Here is a 22,021-nt window from a genome sequence, read left to right on the forward strand (position 1 = left end):
GAACGCGCATAGTCGTAAAGTGAATTATGTTATACTCCTTTTCTGAGAGTAGATCTAGCAATTCAGGATGGAGTTACGACGGATGTATTTAGCAAGGGTACACGCGATCCTTACAAGTGTATGCGAGCGTGCTGTCTCGCTCGATCGTGTGCTTTCAGATCTGAAAGAGCGGAGAATACGAGCGATTACATCGAACTTAGGATAGTAACGCGGCCGTTTAAAACCGAATGCCGCCTCTCTATATAGGTATGCGGCAACTCTTTTCTCTCTCTATCTCTCTCTCTCTCTATTTCTCTTCACTCCACCCCCCTTCTCTCTCTCTCTCTCTCTCTCTCTCTCTCTCTCTCTCTCTCTCTCTCTGGTGTGTATACCATTATGAACGCGTAACGACTACATAGTTTACGTTGTTACTCGAAAATGGTTTCCCACGTTTTGCTTGGGCGAGATCTCTCGACCTCCACTGGTTGTTCGTCATTGCATGCATGAATGTATGTACCTATCTATATATGCATTTATGTATTTATCAAGGACCAATTTTGTAGTATTTCCAAATAATGTGTTTGCGAAAGAAAAGATATATCCTCTTTGATCGAGAGCAAAGCTCTCTTTTTCTTTATAATACGTCAACGAGAAATGGAAAATTTTCGATTCATCGAGTAGACAGAGCAAATAAAGAAGGAAGAAAGAGAGAGAGAGAGAGAGAGAGAGAGAGAGAAAAGAGGGAAGAAATAAAAGAGCAAATGTCTTGCAGCAGATTCATGAAAATTTTATCTCGGTGTATCGCCCCGTAGAGATAATTCTGGACTGCATAATTTATTAGGATAATCGATCTTATAATTTTCATCGAGCACCCACGTAAGGATGTTTCACGGATATAGAACTCGTATACAGGTTGCACGACTTTTCGCGATATCGTCTCTCTCTCTCTCTCTCTCTCTTTCTTTCTCATCTCGCCCGTTTCTATATTTCTATCTCTTCATCTCTCTTTCACAGTCTTCCTTTCGAGATCTTTCCCGGGTTGCGTGGGTGCGTGCACGAAGAGAATTACGCGCGCAGTTGCGTTCCGCATTAACATATAGATGCGATTCGTGACGCGAAATGCACGCGTTGCATACGTGCAACGTTAGAGTGAACGTATACAAGAACGTACAACGTACACTTTGAATAGCTTTTCCTCGCGCAGCTTCACTTAGGAGACGAAGAGATAGTATAACATCGTTCCACGTTCCTAGCTTTTATCTATTCCTATTATAGAAGTCTCAAAGAGCAGAGACTCGCAAAAGATACAGTCACTCGCAAAAATGATCATATGCTCTTTCAAAATTAATGGTTATAGGACGATATACGCGTTATGTAAGAATTGGAAAATTTTGTTGAAAAAGAAAAGAAAAAAAAAAAAAACGAAAAAGAAAAAGAAAAGAGAGGGGAAAAAAACGATCGTGAGAATATATATAATTTTTAAGTTTTTCATTGATCGTGAATAAATCTAGATCTAATATCGAAGGAGCGTAAGATCATCTTTGCGAGTCACTGTAGCTGCTCGGTACGTATATGTATGTTTGTGACCGTAGGTAGGTCGATACCTACATTCGAAGTAAGTCAGCCCCGAGGTAGGAGTTTCCGTGCCATCGGGTGCACATTGTCTACGGGCCTTGAAAAATTTTACGAGCGTAATTACGAGCGAGTGAGTAACGACGAGGTGGTCGGTAGATCGGAATCCTCGTTTACTTTATTTCTTTTCTTTGGATTTCTTTTCTTCGATTCTATTCGAAAAGAAAAAAAAAAAGCAATACCCCGTGGCTGTCGCGAATAAATTTTACGACGGCGCGCGGTTCCTCGCTTTCCGGAATTTGATTTCAAAGCACAATCACGTTTCTTGATCTACGATCGAAAGTTTATAACCTAGAAAGCTTGCACGGCTCGCCCGTTTTTCTTTCTCCAGTTAGCTAGGAATCTTAAATCTCGTTCCTCACGATTTTTCTTCGAGTCCGAGCCGAATATGTGTGCTCTTGCGAGAGAGAGGGAGAGAGGGAGAGAGAGAGAGAGAGAGAGAGAAAAGAAAGAGTAGAGAGAACGGGCGGATTCGAAATTAGCAAAAGTTGCTCTTTCTCTAGTATTTACGAGCGACGATTGAGAGAAACGCTTGTCAGGTGTAAATTCGATTACGATATGCGACCCCTTCGCGTGCCGATATTTCACAGGAGTACAGAATGAGGTGTTGTCGTAATGCGATCTATTGAAACGAGGCTTACTTTGAAATTTTTATTGGATCTCGTCTCGTTTGGGAGAATATCGAATAAACGATAATCGAGTGATAAGAGAGGGGAGAAAGAGAGAGAGAGAGAGGGAGAGAGAGAGAGTGAGAGAGAAAGAGGACGGTAAAAAAATTTATAGGAAAAAAGAAAAAATGTCACTAAAATGATTGTACCTTTCACGATATGGTGAAAGTTCTTTTCGAGGATCGTTTGGTTCAAAGTTCAGAGGGGAGTTCGTCCTACGGGAAAACTCGTTTGCGATAACGAGCTATCCACGAGATTACGTATGCAATCGAGATAGCGTATGCTTTTATAATTGCGATTTACGATGGAATGCCGATTAAACTGAATTAAAAATGAAGAATCAAATCGTGTATCGGCGTTCGTTGTTCCCAGAAGAACGAAGCTCCTATTGGAGATATTAACACCTGGATTTATCGCTTTACCAGTGAAATTACCGATACGATAATTACGTCAGGTCGAGGAAAGTCTACGCGTGTATTTAAATCGAACCACGTAATATCGTAATTGAACATATTCATGGATAGGTAGATCGGAGGGTGGGAGAGGGCAGGGCAGGGGAGGGAGGGGGGGGGGGAGAGAGAGAGTGGGACGCTTTGGTTGCTAAGTTACAATAATAACTTCTATATCGGAAATGCAATCGCCTCGAGATCGCGTTTCATTCGAGCTTTGCTTCGTGTAAATAAAACACGGCAACTGTACTCTCACGGAGAGAAGCGCGTAGAGTAAACGGACGGGTCGCGCAACTGAGGGTGGTTTTAATTAAGCCATTAGGGGTGGCTGAGAGGTTGCGACCGACCGGCTAGACGTTCCAACCCTCAGTTTTCCCTTCCCATCTCTTTCCTTCCATTTTCTCTCTCGTTTGCTCTACCTTTTCCTTTCCCTCTCCTAACTTTTTGTCTTCGCTCTACTCCGTCTGCTAAATTAATATCGCGCTTACATTCCATTCCGCGTGACGCAGTTTGTATCTAAATCGACTTCCTTCCTTCCTTCCTTCCTTCCTTCCTTCCTTCCTTCCTTCCTTCCTTCCTTCCTTCCTACGATACGACCGGAGTATAAATTTGAACCTATTGTTTAAATTACTCTTTTCATTCTTCCATGGTATTACCCAGGGAAGCAAAAAATGTTTTTCTTGGACGATAGGTTCGAATGGTAAATTTGTTAGCGAACGATACTAGTTAAATTTCTCAGACAGAAAGAGAAAAAGAGAGAGAGAGAGAGAGAGAGAGAGAGATACATTGCTTTACTTGACATTTATTCACCGGTTTACGACATTCCGGAAAAATTATATTAACTCTGACAATTTTTTCTACCTTATTACACCTTCGCCCACGGCTCGTAAAACATTTATGATTCGGAAATCGATCGTAAGCTCGTGCTTTATGCCCGTATCTAATTTCTCGGTTCGCGTGTTAAAAGTTCCTTAGGTCAGGTTCTTCTTGGGAAAGTCATTGAAAGGGAATAAATATGAAATAGATAGGGAATATTTTTTAGTTAAAATAGGTGAAAGATAGAGAGAAAGATAGATAGATAAAGAGCGAGAGAGAGAGAGAGAGAGAGAATCCTCAAGACAGATTCAGTACCTTCTATTCTAACCATGTAAAGTTCTTCAATGAGTAACAACCGCGTTATCTCGTTAGTTTCGCTCGAGTTTCTCTCGCCGTTTGTTTAAACTTATGTAATTAGCGCATCGGAACATTTTGTTCGTGGTATTACAAAGTTTGCACGGTCAGATCTAGTTTAGTGACTATCTCATTTTTTTATATTTATGTGCAAATATAATAAATGAAGCGATCAACTGTGAGACGAGAGGGATGGTAGCGGTGGAGTGGAGGAAGAGGAAGGAGGAACGGAAGGAGGAGCGGATAGTTCGCCATACAAACTCTCGAGTTAAGACACTCTCGCGTCGTAGGTATGTCGAGTATAGTTCTGTCGAAACGAACGAAACGAATAAGAGGAAGAAAAACACGCCGGTTTACTTGGCACTTACTTACCGGCTCTTCCATCGTATCCACGCTCGTCGTCTTCGTCCTCGTGTTCCCCGCTCTCCTCGCCCGCTGTGCCCTGCGTTTGCACGACCCTCGGTATTTCTGTGAACAGATAACAGAGAGTACGAGTTAGATACTCGAACGAGATATCGCGTTAAAAAAAAAAAATAAAAGAAAAATAAAAATTCGCGTTAAAAAAAAAATTGGCAGGCTCGAGCTCGAATTCGAGTTAATCGAATCGGTTCAGTTTGGCGCAACGTTTGGCTCGATGTTCGAGTTTGTTCTTGGATCGATCGATGAGGAGTCAAAGCGATTTCGGGCACGACTCGCTTTTCGCAAATCTCTCTCTAATTGGACAACCCGTCTCTCGGTCGGATCTCGAAGAACGATCTCCTTCACGTGTCTTGGCTCGTTCGTTCGATAGATCGTCGATCGATCGAACGATCGATCGATCACTCAGCGGTACGGAGCAACTCGTTCGTTCGTTCGTTTTACAGGCGAACATTCTGCCTGCCCACCTTTTGCTGTTGCTGCCGTTGCTATTGCACGATCGATCGATGGAAATGAGAAAGGAGCGCGATGCGAAATACGTTCTCGATAGAATCGCCCTCGTACGTCGTAATACAAAAAGTTACTTTGTACTCGAGCGTACTCGATTTGTGGAGCGTCGAGATCCCTTTAAAAATAAGTTCCGTGTTCGCTCGTGCAATTTACAGGCCTCCCTCGTACTCTTCGCTCAAGATAAACACGTTCGAGCTTAGGCTCTTTCTTCCTTTCCAACTTCCTTAACCATCCTTTCGTTGCTTTTTTCTCTTTCTCTTTTTCTTTTTTTTCACACGAACGTAGGAAAGAAAAAAAATGTGGAAGTAATGCAGGATGGTTTTAGAAAAGAACCGTGTAATACTTACTGATGCAAGGAGCAATGTGCGATCTGCTCTGTTGGTATCCTCTGGCACATCTGTTACAAGTAGTACCGGTTACACCGTCCTTACAGGGACACTGACCGGTGTTCTGATTACAGGTCTTTCCAGAAGCTCCGATCGGGTGGCAGTCGCACGCTGTAACACACGGCATGCCCACAAACGAAAGTGTTAGTTCAGGTACGTTAGCTTTTTTCTCTTTCTTTTTTTTTTCTTCTTTTTTTTTTTTTTTTTTTTTTTTTTACGTAAACACGAAGGAAAAGATCCCTTGTAAGATCTGACAAGGATCAATGATTAATATAGGGGAATTAGTTGGTCTTCTACCTTCGATGAATTTAGTGAGAGGCAAACCAAAGAAAAGGAAAAAAAAAAAGAAGAAGAGAAGAATATCTTTTCCGATCATTCGTCTCTAAAAAAAAAAAAGAAGAAAGGAAAGCCAGACAACTTAGTTATTCGAGGATCGCTTAATTAATTTGACGGCTAATTTGATTTATTAATAAGAAATTTGTTCTTACGGGTGAACCCAAATTCCCCGATAATAGATCCGAGACAAAGGACAAAGAATCGTCGTCGCGTTTATGCCTCTACCTTAACAATCTCTCGACGTTTCTCTCACGACTATGAAAGATTGTTTTTCGATAGCCCCAACAACGATACAGACGCATCGACCTCGACGAAGAATTTATGCGTCCGATAGATATTTTCCCGTGGAACGTTCGCCGCTTACTCCGATTTATTTCACGCACGGTGTTGATGTACAGCTCCATTTTCGTTGGCCCCCGAAGATTTATGAAATGCGCGCGCGCTCGTGAAATAACAGAAAATATTTTATACTTATATACCGATACGAAAGAGAGAGAGAGAGAGAGAGAGAGAGAGAGAGAGAGAGAGAGAGAGAGAGAGAGAGAGAGAGAGAGAGAGAGAGAGAGAGAGAGAGAGAGAGAGAGAGAGAGCAAGAGAGAGATTGCACAAAGTGCGCGCACGTGCTCGATCGTGAAGCGAGACCTTTTAAATCTCGAACGTGCATTCCAATCTTATCCGAATTCTCTACACGGTGAGACGTCTCTCGGCTCTTACGCAAGGAAAAACTTTATGGCTTCTTCGCGATGGATCTTACACGCTTAGCGACCGACCGAGCCACTTCGTGTAGGATTTATGAAATCAATCAGCCGTCTCTCGATGAATGGATCGCCATCAGAGACGAGATGTCCCGGAGAAAGCTGTGCTTCGTCGAAGACAGAGATAGAGATAGACCCGAAGAAAGACAGAGAGAGAGAGAGAGAGAGAGAGAAAGAGAAAACGAAGATAGAGGCGGATGGAAGAAAGTTGATAAATAGGCAGTCGTGCATTCATTCGGAGACATTGGATAATTTGTATACCCTCATCAGGGGACAATGGTAAAGTTAAATGACAAAGATACGACCCAATTGATCGTCTCTTTCCTTCATAAAACGCGTAACACGCTGGTAGAAATAATCAAAACGTTGTTTAATTCTTTTTTTTTTCTTTTCTTTTCTTTTCTTTTCTTTTCTTTTCTCTTTTTTTTTTCGTTTATAGTTTTAATTTTATCCCTTTTATCGATTTTTAGTTTAATAATTATCCGTTCGAGTTTTAATCGTGCACGCTTTCTTAGCGATCTTTCAGTTTTGAATTTCCAGTCGTTTTGGGATGTATAAATTACGAAGGCATTTCGTTCCGACGAAGGCGTGAACGAAAATTAAGCGGGGAGGAGACACGATTCAACGGGCTCATATAATTCTTAATCGCCGACGCCGTCCTACGACGTCAAAGTGACACGAATAATCGGTCGGATCATCGGTCCCGCTTTACGTAGAGAGATAGTTAGAGCGAAAGAGAAAGAAAGAGAGAGAAAGAGAGAGAATGAAGGGCGGATGATAGGGAAGGAGAGAGGGAGGGAGGACACTCTCGCTCCGGGCATTCGAGAAGGTCCAACGACGGCAATGATAATTTGAGAGCTCGTGATTTATGACGTACGAATCACAATTAACCTCTGTCGCTTACGAATTTTCAGTGACGACGAGAACTATGTATTATATGATCCGAGAGATGACGGATTTCAATGCAACTAATTTTCGGGGGATGAGTTACTACGAAGAGAGAGAGAGAGAGAGAGAGAGAGAGAGAGAGAGAGAGAAAAAATTCGACGATTCGACGTAAACGATTCTCGTCGTAAATCTACTGTATACGAATTTATTGGTAAAAATGAATTTATATATTAGAATCTTTTTATGACGTGACATTTCCGACGAAACATTTCTAATAATAAAATGGAATACCGTTATAACAAAATCGTTCAGTATAGTTTAGCGCATAGTATTCGGAAGATAAGAGGAAATATAGATTTTCCGTCATTTATGTATATATTGTAGATATGGATCGTAATCGATCGTTTTAATCTTTTTTAAAAAACGTTTCATTCGTAATATAGAGAAGAAACGAAATCGCAATGGTAAACGAATCGTAGGATAACGAGCACTAGGCTCCGACGATTTCTCGTATATTTCTTTGCTCGTGGCTGGCCGATGTCGAGTATCGAAGAACCGTTATAACGCGCGATTTAGGCGTCGAAAGTGGAACGATGCTTTTAAACGTCGAATAACGCGAGAAATACGATAAGACTATTTTATAATCTATAGTTCTTGGGTTTATTTAAATCTTAGCCCATCGATTTTCTTCTTTGCGTTTTAGGGACGAAAGAGAAATGAAATAAGAAATCGTTGAACCGTACTTAAACGATCCGGTCGTCTTTAATCAGATTTAATAACATCGATTTAATGAACGTGGATCGAGAAGCAATAAGCGTGTCCTGACCTCCCGTATCGCTGGTACGATTCCCTGGACCAGGGTATTAAGAGCTAATCGTCTTGCATCGTCGTATCGTATATACCACCATACTCGTATTAAATCTCGAAACAATAAGCTATATCTCTTGGAACAATCCATTCCACAATTATCTTCGTTTCTCATTTTAATTTTCAACATTTCTTCGACCTTTAGAATGGTCTTTAAAGCGTTTAGGGTTAACTGAAACTCCCTGTAGTACACGATCGTACCGATAAGAGATGTCTATATTCGAAGGAATCCGGTTAAACACCGTAATTCCGTATTAGGACAAGATTAGATCCAGTTTATCGGCTATAATTGGCGTCTTTAAGAGGGTTCATAAATATCTTCGTTTTATACCTATATGGTATTTTAATGCTGACTAATTTGCGTGCGAATCGACTGTGAAAAAGAAGTCAACCTTATCAATTAATTGCTATCGCTGAGTGAAGAAGAAAATAGATGGATAGATAGAGATAGATAGGCAGATAGATAGATAGATAGAGAGAGAAATTTGATGATTGCGCAATTTTCGCAGGAAATTTAATCCAAGATTAAGAGCACTTCCGAATGAGATTTATTGTCATTCAGAGATATAAGCTGCTGGTAACGGAATAACAGAACTTTTGAATTGCGAAAGCGAAACTCCGTATTAGCTTACTTCTGTGTAAGAAAATTAGACGCTCCTATGAATGATCTTTATGAACGAAAAGTTAATGAGCATAGGAAAATTGAGAAGGAACGATCCTATTCCAAGTAAATCTGATCTAATTAAAAAAAAAAAAATTGCTATTGTTTAAGAGTCACTTGAGACTCGTACGTTGGAAAATGAGAATGATATACTCGAGCGTACATTTTGGGATTTGCTTCGTCCGACGAGCATCGTCCGTTTTGAGATATCGTAATTCAACAAACTAAAGTACTTTCGGTGGATTTGAGGGTGTTCAAATTACTCAAACGTTTGGATAGAGGGAGATACAACGATCGAGTCTGAAGATGTTTTCAGGAAGTACGAGCGGCCACCGTAATTCATGTTTACGCCTGTAAAATGAGTAGGGCATACCGACGTGTCACTTATTGCCGGCTAATATAAACATGACTCCGAGAGACACCCACGAGAAAAAGAATGAAGGAGAAAGAGAGAGAGAGAGAGAGAGAAAGAGAGATGAAGCCTCACAAGGAGAAAAGGGGAATGGAAGAGGAAGAAAGCACGAGTGTGACTCGTAAATCACGCTCGTTTTACATTTTACCTGCACGCCTTCTTTTACTTCGGTACATCGTGCGAGAGATACGAGACATCGATTTTTAGAATCGTTAAGTATCGTCTCTTTTGTAAAGTACTTGTGTGTATATGTGTGCATGCCTGTCTACGCGAGCGAGCGAGAGAGAGAGAGAGAGAGAGAGAGAGAGAGAGAGAGAGAGAGAGAGAGAGAGAGAGAAAGAGAGAGAGAGAGCAACACGAACGGAAACTCGATCCGAGAACCTTTATTTATCGTCGTTTCATTTTCTTTCATTCGAAAGATAAATGTCAGTACGTATGTACATTCCCAAACGATCAGATGTATTTTTTATTTATATTCATTCTTGAATCGAATAAGACTTTCCATTTGTTTTTGTTTCTTGTTTTGTCTCTCGCAAAATCTTCCTTCTTAGGTATATAAGTAAGTAAGTAAGTAAGTAAGTAAGCAAGTAAGTAAGTAAGTAAGTAAGTAACTAATTACTTACTCACGACGTTAGACATCGTGGAAGCGTAAACCGATCGTTTTCCTTCTTCCTTTTTCTTCTCGTCTCTAAGGCTCTCGTCTCTTAACCGAGATTAATCCGTTCCGCGGAAGTGTAAACGACGAGCGCTTGTTCTCGTTTCAGAAGAACAAAGTGACTTCTTTGTGCCTGACATTTTGCCGGAGAACATCTCGAGAGTTAAATTCTTCTTGTTTGAAATGCTTCAAGGCGAGAAAAAGAATTTATTAAAGGACGGCCATTTTTTAATTTTCCAAAGAAGGAACATCGCCATTTGCGGGGATCCATTTTCCTTATGATACGAGTTTCGAGATATCGTCCTTCAAGAGAGAGAGAGAGAGAGAGAGAGAGGGAGAGAGAAAGAGAGTAGACTATCATCATCATTCATCCTTTCGGCAATAATCTCTCTCTCTCTCTTTCTCTCTCTCTTTCTCAAGAGATTAATTCAAGAGCGTGGAGACGCGAGAGTGGCCGTCACCTTCGTTTTGCTCCTGCTGACGCGTTCTTCTGCGGAGAGAAGATAAAAAAGAAAGAAAGGAAAGAAAGAAAGAAAGAAAGAAAGAAAGGAAGAAGCATCCTGCAGACCTTGAACGTGCTCTCCGATGCTGTGCTTCGATTCAACGATGGTACACTCTTATCTCATCGCCGATCGATAAGATCGTGCATCTCGCGAGCATCGTATCCTTGTAATTCTCTTTCTCCTTTCTTTCAAAGAGACGATATCGAGGACTTGCGACTTCAAAGGATATCGTACGATCGCTTTGCCCTCTCTCTCTCTCTCTTATTGTTATTTTGTGCATCTAGAAAGAGATAGATAGATAGATAGATAGATAAAACGAGAGAGAGAGAGAGAGAGAGAGAGTAGGCAGGATCCACGATATGCTAAAAGTTCTTCGGTCGTTCGATATGAAAGATAAACGGATTGGAAAGAAAAGGGAGATATTCCTTTTTCTCTCTCTCTCTCTCTCTCTCTCTCTCTCTTTTTTCAAATATTTGGGAGTTTCGTTGAAAAGGGAAGAGGTAAAAAGTTTCGATGAAAAATCTTTGCCGCGATACGTTTCTCTTTGCTCGCTTACTTACTTATGCTTGTATTTTTGCTGGAGACACGTTGAAAAGCATTTAATTATGATCACGTTTTGCAAGGCGAGTACATCTCTGGTAAAACACGGGAGAGGAGCCTCTCGAAAGTCTTCTAGGTCGTTGCTCTCTCTCTCTCTCTCTGTCTCCCTACTTCCAAGTTCTCTTCCTTCCGCGTTACTTCCCTTGCAACTCGCCACACGCTTTCGACTTAAACCGACGTTATTACTATTTTATGATAAAAGTACGAGATGACGTTATATCCGACGGCTGTATCGCATCGTAGAGCGAAGAAGAGTTGCTTGGAAAATGCGAAATTGCAGGGGTAATTATCCGTTAGAAGGCGATTAAAGCGACGAACGACGAACGCGTTACTAGTGTTGTCGCTTCATGAATAACTCCTCGCGAGAGCGAACGTTTAGGTCGTTACATAGTTTCTCTCTTATCTCCTCTCTTCCCTAAGAAAGAAGTACTTTAAACATAAAAAGAGGAAAATATTAAAAGGTAGCCGTGTTTCGTGGCAAACTTTGAGGATTAATGTAAATCTTTGATCGAGGAAAGCTTTTTTGAAATGGAGTTACTTGGGATGATCGGCCGATCGTAACAAAACTTTAGAACTGGATTTGGAAGTCCAACGTTAAGCTGGATTAGAAGTTAGAAGGTATCGTTGCACAGAGTGGCTCGGGATAGCGAGATCGGGATAAATCGTAAATCGTAAATCGTATTTATCAGCGCGAAAAACGGTCAGAAAACTCGACGATCGAGTCGAAAATTGTACGTGGGAAGTGAGCGGGGTAAATTGTGGGCGTAGAATCAAATTGGATTTTGAAGACGGTTTCGTTCGAGGTGTCGTAGGAAATTGAGGGTGGATATAATAGCGTTATTGGTTGCGTTGCCGATGATGCTCTGCCGTTGGTCGTCCTGGATGTGGCCTCGAAAGAAGGCATTCATAAATTCGACTTACCGGATCGAGTCTCGTGAAGGTAAACGCCACGTATATTTATATTCGTATACATACATACGTGAAATTGTTAAGAACCTTTAAGCGGATTATCGGGGAGAATTTCAAGCTGACCTTGCGAGGTTTCTTTTCCTACCTCTTCTTTCTTCTTCCCATCGTGGCGACGTTGAAAAAGGTCGCGTTTTCAAAATAATCCCATTGCGAGCCACTTTTCTCACCATTCATAAGAAAAGAAAGGTACGTCGAAATTAATCGACCATTCTCGTGATCGAACATTGAAACTTCTTCTCAGTCTAGTCAAAGAGAGCTTGTAACGTGCTGCCGTTTAACTTTCAAAGTACTTAAAGTAGGAAAAAGCGTCAACCAGTATATCTATTTGGTCTTAAACTAAAGCATTGTTATCTTGAATCTTGAGAAGACGATAAATCAGATTCACTCGTTTAATTCAACGCTCGTAATCCGATTAACTTAGCCGCTTCTTTATTTCAAGAACTTCCAACGACATAGTTGGATTCATCGTGGGCCTTTTTCTTTTCGAAGCTTTCTCTCTTTCTCTCTCTCTCTCTCGCTCTCTTTCTCTCTCTCTCTCTCTCTCTCTCTTTCTCTCTCTTTCTCTCTCTTTCGCTCTATGGTTAAAGGAGGTCTCTTGGAAGGTTGTTAAATAGATTCTGAGATGGGTGGTCAGATAGAGATCTTTATGGAGAACGGACGCCCTTTTACAACCGGTATAAATCCCGAACGACTAATTAGAATTTTATAATAGGACGAAAATGAGCGTCGGATTACGAAGGAGCAGACTGTAATACTTGGTGCTCGAGCTTAAAGATCGTAATCGTAAAACGAATAATCGTTGGCGATATTCGTGAATTTACATTTCTTCGATTTTCTTTTTCTTTTTCTTTCTTAAGGACGAATATAAAAATTTACGAAGGCTCCGGAGAAAGAGAGAGAGAGAGAGAGAGAGAAAAAAAAAGAGAGAGAGAGAGAGAGAGAGAGAGAGAGAGAGAGAGAAAGTTCCATTTTTTCATTCCTACAGCGTTCGATAGCGAAGCAAAGGGTAAAAAAAAAAAATAAAGGAGAGGTTTCGCGAGCAGAGCAGCAACGGAATAAGTAAATCCACCCTCAAGGAGAAGATGGCTCAAGTGTACTCGACTTCATCACGTTAAACCGTGTTTCTTCCTCTTGGACAAGTCTCCTGGTCTACGTTTCCACGCAATTATTCTGTCGACGTCTGTTTAACGGGTGCAATTTATTAGACGCTTCCGGTTCGTTTAGCGAACCCAAAAATATACGGACTATCTCCGAACTTTGCCGACTAATTGCGAGCGTTAACTGCCATGAAAAAGGTCCAAAACCGGACGTCTAACATTCTGTTTTCCCTCGTTAAAGTCTTGTTTTCCTTCCCTCTTCCTTCCTCCCATGGCTCCTTTACTCCCTCCTCCCCCCCCCTCTCTCTCTCCTTTTTCTTTTTCCTTTTTTCTTTTTTTCTTTCTCGCTTTCTCGTTATTTTCTGCAAGCTAGAATTTCACGCGTCTGAATCGTTTTGTAGCTTTTCGAGAAGGATGATTTATTAAGCCGCGAGAAGACGATACGATTCTAGAAAGAACAGATGCTTGCTCGTCGACTTATCAAGGATCCATTAACCTAATTTCATGGAACGTCCTCGATCGAGTGATATCAGTCATGCGTTCCATTATCATGCGAGTTTGTTCAAGATGAAACGATAACAACGAAGTATGAAGATTGGAAAAACGGAGAAGGAAAAAATAGGAAAAGAGAGAGGAAAAACAAAGGGGTATGATATCGGGGCGAGCTTTTTTAAAAATCAAAGCTTTCGTCGAAATTCAAAATGGAGGATACAAAAAGAATGTAAAACGAAGCACATGAAAAATCGTCGACTATATTCGTACATACGCATATATATATATATATATATAGAATAACGAGAGAATCCATTCGACGGAAACCTCGTTGTTTTCATCAATTTTCAAGCGAATGTTCAAAACCGAGCAGAAAGTTTTATTAACCGAAGTTAGCCGAAGCGTGGAATTTGGTTTTACGCGCTACCGCAGAAAGGATCGACGTTTAATACCCAGTGAATATATATATATCCATATATATATATATATATATATATATATATATATATATATCATCGCGCTGAATAATAATCGATTGTATAGAAAAAAGAAAGAAACAAATGAAAAAAAAAAAAAAAAAAAAAAAAAAAAAAATAAATAAAACATAAAAAAAGGGGCGAAGTAAAAAAAATAATGAACAAAAAGGGAGAAACACGAGCGAAGCTCGTTCTTCTCGCATTAAATTTCATTTTCGTTTTGGCACGGTTTCACCTTCTTCTTTTCACGAATGAGAGAAAGAATGAAAGAAAGAAAGAAAGAAATGTGAATGCGTCGCGTGTGTATCAAAGTAGACGCTCGTTCTCTCTCGTTTCTTCTTCTTCTTCTTCTTCTTCTTTCTCTTCTTCAGTTGAAAGAGGATTCTCGGGTAGATTTGGAAGCGATTTGCATGCCGAAATTCGCCCACTTGTTTCTCCTCGCAGCGGGTAGCTCATCTTCCTTCTTTTTCTTGCTCATGGTTAGTGGGTTTGACGAGATCGCCTCCCTGCCCACGTTCTTCCACTGCTTCGAAGTATCCTGGTACCCTTCCTTTCGACATATTGCCGTGCATCAACAACATCCGGTCCCTGAACCTGGGAATCCAAGAGAAATAACGAGGGAGAAAAGAAGTAGCTTGGAAGAGGATTCCACGAAGCGATTCCTCGTAATCGCGCGAGGATAACCTTGCCATCTCGCCAATGAACGAACGTTTTCTTATTTCATACCCTCGCTTTTGTTTTCGACATCTTTCAATTTTTAGTTATTTTTATTTATTTATTTATCTCACTTTTTCCTTTTTTTAAATATTCTCGATAACTTTAAATCAAAAACATATAAATACCTAATAAACCGAGGAATTTAATCGCGTAGGATTATTTGCCTTGATTTTCCATAGTTGACGATAAAGCAAATCGACCAAGTCACCGAGTGTAGAGAGAAAGAGAGAGAGAGAGAGAGAGAGGACAATGAGAAATAGTCGATTAAATCGCGAACAGCGATTGGAACACGCGCGGACCGCGTGTGGACGTCAACTAATTTATTAATCGGATTATCAGCCTGATTTCCCTCGAGTACGCAGGGTGTGGGTTGTTCGATAAAGTCGATCCATCGAAGCCCGAACAATTCCCCCTTCGTGTTTCTCTTCTCCCTCTCTTCACTCCCACTTCTTCCCTCCCTCTCTCTCTTTAATATTTCTAACTTTTAGCCTATCAAGAAATTTTCTTTTCTTTTTCGTACTCTCCGCGAAGAAACAGAATAAAAAGAAAAAAAAAAAAAAAAAAAAAAAAAGAAACGTGAAAGAAGAATAAAAAAGAAAGTGAGTTGGAAGAAGGAGGAGGAGGAGAAGGAGGAGGATAGGAAAATAGAAGGGTCTCCCTTTGATCGGGGAAACGTGGACGGATGGCTCGACAGTTTCGAAAGGACGGATCAAAGAACTACGGATCGAGACCTGGACAAGTTTTCCACGTCGTTCCGTTTGCCATCGAAGATCGAGATCAAAGTGGTTGTTTCTCCAGTCAGTCTTGGCCCTTCTAGTCTATCGGACTTACGGGCTTACGGGAAAGCCATTCTTCGATATTTCGTTCTTTCTCGGTTAGCTCAATGAAAACGAGTACTGGGTTAAAAGGTGTCTTCTCTTGGTCGAATAGAATAAAAGAATTTTACGGAAAACTCTCTCTTTCTATCTGTTTATCTATTTCTCTCTCTCTCTCTCTCTCTCTCACTCTCTCTCTCTTTCTCACTCGATGGCTTTTTACGAAGAGGGTAAAGTCTCGTTCCTTTGTTCGAACGAATTCTTCTCAGCTTTCCGCACAAATTGATATTTCATTGGATCTTACGTTAGGACGTAATCTAGATCCCGCTTGATATCTTTCGATTTGCTTCAAGTCGTCCAGAAAAAGAAAAAAAAAGAAATGGCAAAATCTCTCGGATCTCTTGAACTTCGGCAATATCGATAGAGAAGACGACGGAGCAAGGAGGATTCAATCTTACGTACTCGATATATATATATATACATGCGCACACACGCTTTTTTTTCTTCTCGTTATTGGAACACATTCGATGGTTGGAATTATTTTCTACCTCCCCAACGTCACCGAATAAATTCTTTTCCGATCGACGAGACCGAGCCAATGGCGAAAGATAAGCTCTCTCGTAGCCTCGAAGAATTCTCACGGCTCATTTGCCAGCCGAATTTTCTCGCCAAATATTTCTTATCCTCTCTCTCTCTCTCTCTTTCTCTCACACACACACACACACACACACACACACACATATACAAACACATTCTCGTGTGTACAAGAACAGTCTCGTGTGTGCAAATGTAATGGCGGCTTATTCGATTTATATATATATATATATATATTGTATATTATATATAATATATATATATATAGGTCATTGAATAAAGTAATCACCATGAGAGAAGAATCATTTTACCGATTAATTGTCGAACAATAGATACAATTTTCACGGGAATATATAAAACGTTGATTTTCCGATGAAAAATAATGTATCTCTAAATTTTTCAATTCGATCTCTCCGCTCGATATAAATTGATTTTAATATAATGATATAACGGCGATATTTTTCCTATGAAATAAATGAATCATTTTATTTTAAAACGAATCGGAATTTTTCATTTTCCGGACTGACTGAGGAAAAATTGAAAAAAGGGAAAAAGAAGAAAGAAAGAAAAAAAGAAAGAGAGAAAGAAGAAAGTACAAAGCTAATTTACGTTCTTCCGTAGAGAGATAGAAATTGTACAAGTAGGAGGTAGGAAAGTTCCTGTCGTGAGGAATACTCGTTTCGTATTCAGATGGACCAGCGTATCGAGTTTTTTGAGTTCGTCGTCGTAGTCGTAGTTGTAGTCGTAGTCGTCGTCGTCGTCGTCGTCGTCGTCAGTGACGAAAAAGGATGGCGGACGAAAAGCTGTAAGTCCGATTCGAGACACGCTTGCGAAAGCTCAGCTAGTATTCCTGTCACGAAATGTCCACCAAAATCCCCTCCTCCCCGATTTAGATCCTTCCAACCCTGGCTCCTGCTTTTCCGTATCCCTCGTAATCAGTCGTTTCGACTGCTGCGAAGAAATTCGCATTCATAACTATCTCTCTATCTTTTTCTTTCTCACGCGATCACGTTTTTTCGAGATAACTCTCACGCTCGTCGACTACATTTTTAGTCCTTTGTGTATGGAACGTTGATCGAATCGCGTTGAAATGTCCTTTCTTTCTTCTCTCTCCTTCTCTCTCTCTCTCTCTCTCTCTCTCTCTTTGCTTTTTCTTTCTTTCTTTCTTTTTCTTTTTTATCACAGAATCTCTCGATATCATACGTGACCAAAAAATTTACGAAAGGACCCACTCTCGGAATAAAGAAAACATCGCGTGGGATCGATTCGTGCGCATCGATTACGTCGATGTAATAATAATGTTTTTATCAAGCTTTCAAATCTCTTCGAAGTACGAATTCTTTTTATTCTTTTGCTTCTCATATTTTTACCATTAGAACGGAGTACGTTCATTCGTGATATAACAATGATAATCGAGTTCGAGTTTGAGTAGAGTTCAACTCGAATCATTTTAAACTTAGAATATATCTCGGAAAGTTAGCGTCCGAGATAGAGCCGGTAAGATTTCCTTAATATTCCTGAAGATAGACCACCACCGACGATGACGATTCGACGCGGAAGAGATCATAAAACCGAGGCATGGCTCGCGGTGTGAACGCGGCTGTAAACTTCGTGGTTATGTGGTGTCGGCTCGTGAAATCTCTTTCGAGATAAAGTAGTCGTAAAAGATGACCGAAATGTCTGTTTCGTTGCTCCAGTTCGAAAGTCTTTTAACTTTCGTATCTTTAACAGAGTTAGGTACGCGACATCCGTCTCGTTAAATGTTACGCTGAGCATTTCCTAGGCGCCAACCTATCGAAATTTGTTCTCTCAAATGAGTGTCTCCGAGAGACGATCCAATTGTTTGAATTTCTCGTAGAAGCATAAATGTTCGTCGAACGTACGGCGATACTATTCGTAGTTTAATTACGTAGAAGGAAGAGAGAGAGAGAGAGAGAGAGAGAACGATTCAATATTTTTTTTTCTTTTTTCAATTCATGGTAGGAATATTGAACGGTTCGTTTAAAAAGTCTCGTCGAAAAGTTAAATGCCGACCCTTCCTTTCTTTCTTTTCTTTATCTCCATCGTCTTCTCTTCCTCCTTCTGCTTCTTTTCAAGAGGATTCACTCTTAGTGAATATTTAATGGAGATACGGGAAGCCTGTTATTCGCATAAACCACCTTCAAAGTACTACGGTTTTTCCTGGGGCCGACACAAGTTGTTGCTTTCCGTTTATTCTTCTTCCTATACCTCGCTTACCATATCGATTCTCTTATTCATCTGTCTCATTCAAGGTAATTCCACTTTTTAGAAAAAATGAAAAAAAAGAAAGGAAAGACAAGAACAAAAAAAAAGAACAAATTTTCCTGACGATATATTTCATTTACGTCGATGTATAACATTTCTTTTTTTTTCTCTATTTTATTTCTTTTGATATAATTAAGAGCGAGAGCGAGAGAGAGAGAGAGTATTAAATTTATCCAAGAAGTAAGTCTGTCCCTATGAGCCCGGCGAGAAATCGGGTTAGAAATTTTCACGCCACATTGTATCGGTTAACATCGGCACCTCGCCGAGAATAATCTTCTGTGCAGCCAAGAACGTAGCCACCTCCTCCTCCTCCTCCTCCTCTTCCTCATCTCTCTCTCTCTCTCTCTCTCTCTTTGTCTTCTTCTCTTCTTCTTCTTCTTGTTCTTCTTCTGGTACTTCTTCTTTTCTTTGGATCGTTCGTCCACTCGAGCGAGCACAGAATCTCGGGTTTTCGAGTGTCGTACGCCTCTGTCGATCGCGTGTGCCCGTACTTATGGGCACCGTCGATGTATGCGTACCCGTCGTAGATGACCCCCGTAAGATACACGCGTCCTGGCATACCGGGTGGACTCGAACGAACAGGTTCTTCTCTTCTACTCGACTCCGAAGCACTTCTCTATGTGTATTACGTGGCTGTGTAGAGGGACCCACCTGTAGCGACTGCACGATCATGAACATGTGTATTCACGTATGTGTGAGCGAGCGAAAGAGAGAGAGAGAGAGAGAGAGAGAGAAAGAGACAGACCGGGCCAACTTATGTAAACAGGCTCGCGCGAGGAGAGCCCGTTGGCTGCCGTATAGAAGCGCGACACCGACACATTATGCGCTCGATTCCACGCCGTGGAATTCTCGCCACACACATGCTCGTTTCACGTTCGTACCTGCTCTACGTAAAGCATTTACTTCTTACCGTGTTTGCGAGCTTCCTATTACTCCTTTACGATTTTTTACATTTGTTCACTTTGCGCTCATGGCGTAAGGAATGTTTAAAGTAAGTAAGTAAGTAAGTAAGTAAGTAAGTAAGTAAGTAATTATTTAAATTTGCATTTCTTTTAGAATTAGGAGAAGAGGGCTGATAGATGGATCTTCGGTGGAGGACCGCCGAGTTTTTAGAAGAGTATATGAATCGATCACTTATCAAATCGATCGAATCAACTTCATAAAGGAAAAAGTGAAGAAATGTGATAAAATATATATATATATATATATATATATATATATATTGCTTTTTAAAATTCCCATTTGAGATATAAATAAACATTAGAAACAGTAGAATGTAAACGTAGCTTTGATCTAACGACGTGTAAAACGAACAAGACGATGAATAGTCGTTTGGAATAATTCGTTATTACTGGGATAAATTATTTTTTATTCGACGGCCCAAAAGGAAAAGAATTTTGTTCATTTAATATTTAAATAAAAAAAAAATTAGGGAAATGCATTAGTAATATAAAAAATGAGGATTCCGTTTCAGTGTTGTGATAGTTAAATTTAAAAAATAAAATTTCGTCAAAAAGTTGAATTCGTTTAATCGTATTTGTCTTTTGAGAATGGTTCATATAAGGGATTATTATTCTGAAAGAAAACGTTTAAGACGAGGAAGAGAGTAGATGCGAGGACAAACGGCGAGGACAGAGAGTTAGCCAAGACAGCGATTACATTTGACATTTATCGAGAACGACATTTCTGACGGATATTCTCTCGGACGGATGGAGGTTAAGACCTCTCGTTACTGAAAGACCGCGTGCCGATTGTCGATTCGGTGAGATAACGCGCTCGTTAAACGAACGGTTCTTCGAAAGGACTCTCAGTCTATGAGCCAGACATGAGTAGCGATCGAACGTGGCGGTAAGATAACGATGTCGATTCCTCGACGATTATTATTCGAGTTTCTTGCGACACGGAACATTTTTTCCCCCTTTCGTTAGAAACATGAATGCACGCGCTAAATGCAGACTTCTTCATCTTACAACGAAACTTTACGTAATTGAACTTTACGTAATTTTTCTTCTTCTTGTTTTTTTTTTTTTTTTTTTTTTTTTCTTTTTTTCTTTCTTTCTTTTTTTCCCTCAAAAATATTCATCGATCATTCGCATAAAAGATAAAGAGCCATTGTTGTAATCCCACATTCTTTTTTGCTTTCTTTCTTAGATAAGAGAAATCTGTTTAAAAGAAAATTTTCTTTTTCTTTTTTTTTTCCCCGAAAACCAAAAGTTTCTCTTCGACGTTGAGCAAAGTCAAAGATCAATCACCGTAGGAAGGAGATAATCGGTATGGAGTAGGGACGAGTGCGCGCGCGTGCAGAGTGTCTGGGACAGTGTCGTGGTTCTGGATCGCTCCGAATCATCAACGATGACGTTCGTCTGGGATCGGTAGAAGTCAGTGTATGATGGCGAAAGTGAGTCACCGTAAACGATGCGAATTAAGGACAGTGCACGCAAAAGCACGAGCCAGGACAATCGAACAATTGCAATGCGCGATGTGTATGCTTGACTCGAGCGAGTCCCCGACTTACTTGCCTTCTGGTCAATGGCCTTAAAAAGGTTCGCGTGCTTCTTCCTGTACAATGACCTTTGTCCTTTGTGCTCTTTTCAACCAAAATTCAAAGAAGTGAGACTGTTTGCGATAGACATTCCATAACCATTCCAAACCTTATTTCTCTCTCTCTCTTTCTATTTCGTATTTTTTCTTTTTTTTTTTTTCTCCTTTTTTCTTCATTATTATTAACAAGCAACTTCATCTTGAACAATCGTTTTGCTTCGTCATGCTTCGTTAAAGAGAAGGCAGTCCGTGATCTTATTTTTGATTATACTTAACTATAGGTACATTTAGATCCTTTCGTATCAGTGTACCATGCGCTTCTTTAGTTCCGCATATGTACACAAGCGACACCTTAGGTGCACCGTAAGCGTACACGATAAAACCGAGCTCGTATGCGAGGGGTTAAAAGTTGCCACCGTTGTTTGCCTCGAAACTCAGGGATTTACATATGTAAAGCTGCAAAGAGCTCCGAACGTTCCCCCCTTCTTATATATATCTCTCTTTTTTTCCTCTCTCCCTTTCTCTCTTTCTCTCTCGCGAATGTTTCTTCTTTTCTTCTTCATTCGAGAGAAAGAGAGAAAGAGAGACTCGCCTTCCGAAGAGATAGTAATCCGATCGCTTATTTCGGCTTCCATACTCTGTCCCTCGCTCTCGTTTGCTTTTTCGTTTGTTCTTTCTTTCATTCATTCATTCATTCATTCATTCATTCATTCATTTTCATTCATTCATTCGTTCGTTCATTCTTTCGTTAGCCCGAGAACTGACCTACCTCTCGTACTCAAACTCGATCGCTTCTTCTTGGAAATGACACGAGAAACACCTGTTTGTTTTCTCCCGTTCTTTCTTTTTCTTTTTTCTTTTTTTTCTAGGCTCACCCTAATGCAACTAGACGTCAGTTCTTGACAAATTTTCCCAGAATTTATATGGCTCTATATTTCCCATTTCTTTCTTTTCTTTTTTCTCTTTCTCTCTCTTTCTCTCTTTCTCTCTGTCTTTCTTTAATACGTTTCTTGGTTAGTAGGATTATGCACGAAAAATAAAGTAACGAAAGAACTCCGGAGAATCGTAATAGAGGAGATAAAAAGAGAGGGGAGAGACGAAACAAAAAAAAAAAAGAAAAGAAAAAAAAAGAAGAAGAAGAAGAAG

The 22,021-nt window shown here is 40.3% G+C and overlaps 1 protein-coding gene across 2 annotated transcripts in view; it reads right to left on the reverse strand.

Moving 5' to 3' along the window:
* LOC118445104 (netrin-1) overlaps positions 1-22,021 on the reverse strand; it is a 110,046-nt gene that overhangs the window by 20,070 nt on the left and 67,955 nt on the right. Inside the window, exons 3-4 of one of the 2 annotated variants that reach the window (XM_035874090.2) lie at positions 5,173-5,322; positions 4,271-4,366 (exon numbers count right to left, since the gene is read on the reverse strand). In XM_035874090.2, coding sequence (XP_035729983.1) covers positions 4,271-4,366; positions 5,173-5,322 — 246 coding nt within the window. The remainder of the gene's footprint in view (positions 1-4,270; positions 4,367-5,172; positions 5,323-22,021) is intronic. The other variant, XM_035874091.2, reaches the window with a different exon arrangement.

Source organism: Vespa mandarinia, chromosome 3, assembly GCF_050613455.1.
Source record: "Vespa mandarinia isolate Hongniang chromosome 3, ASM5061345v1, whole genome shotgun sequence".
Taxonomy (NCBI): domain Eukaryota; kingdom Metazoa; phylum Arthropoda; class Insecta; order Hymenoptera; family Vespidae; genus Vespa; species Vespa mandarinia.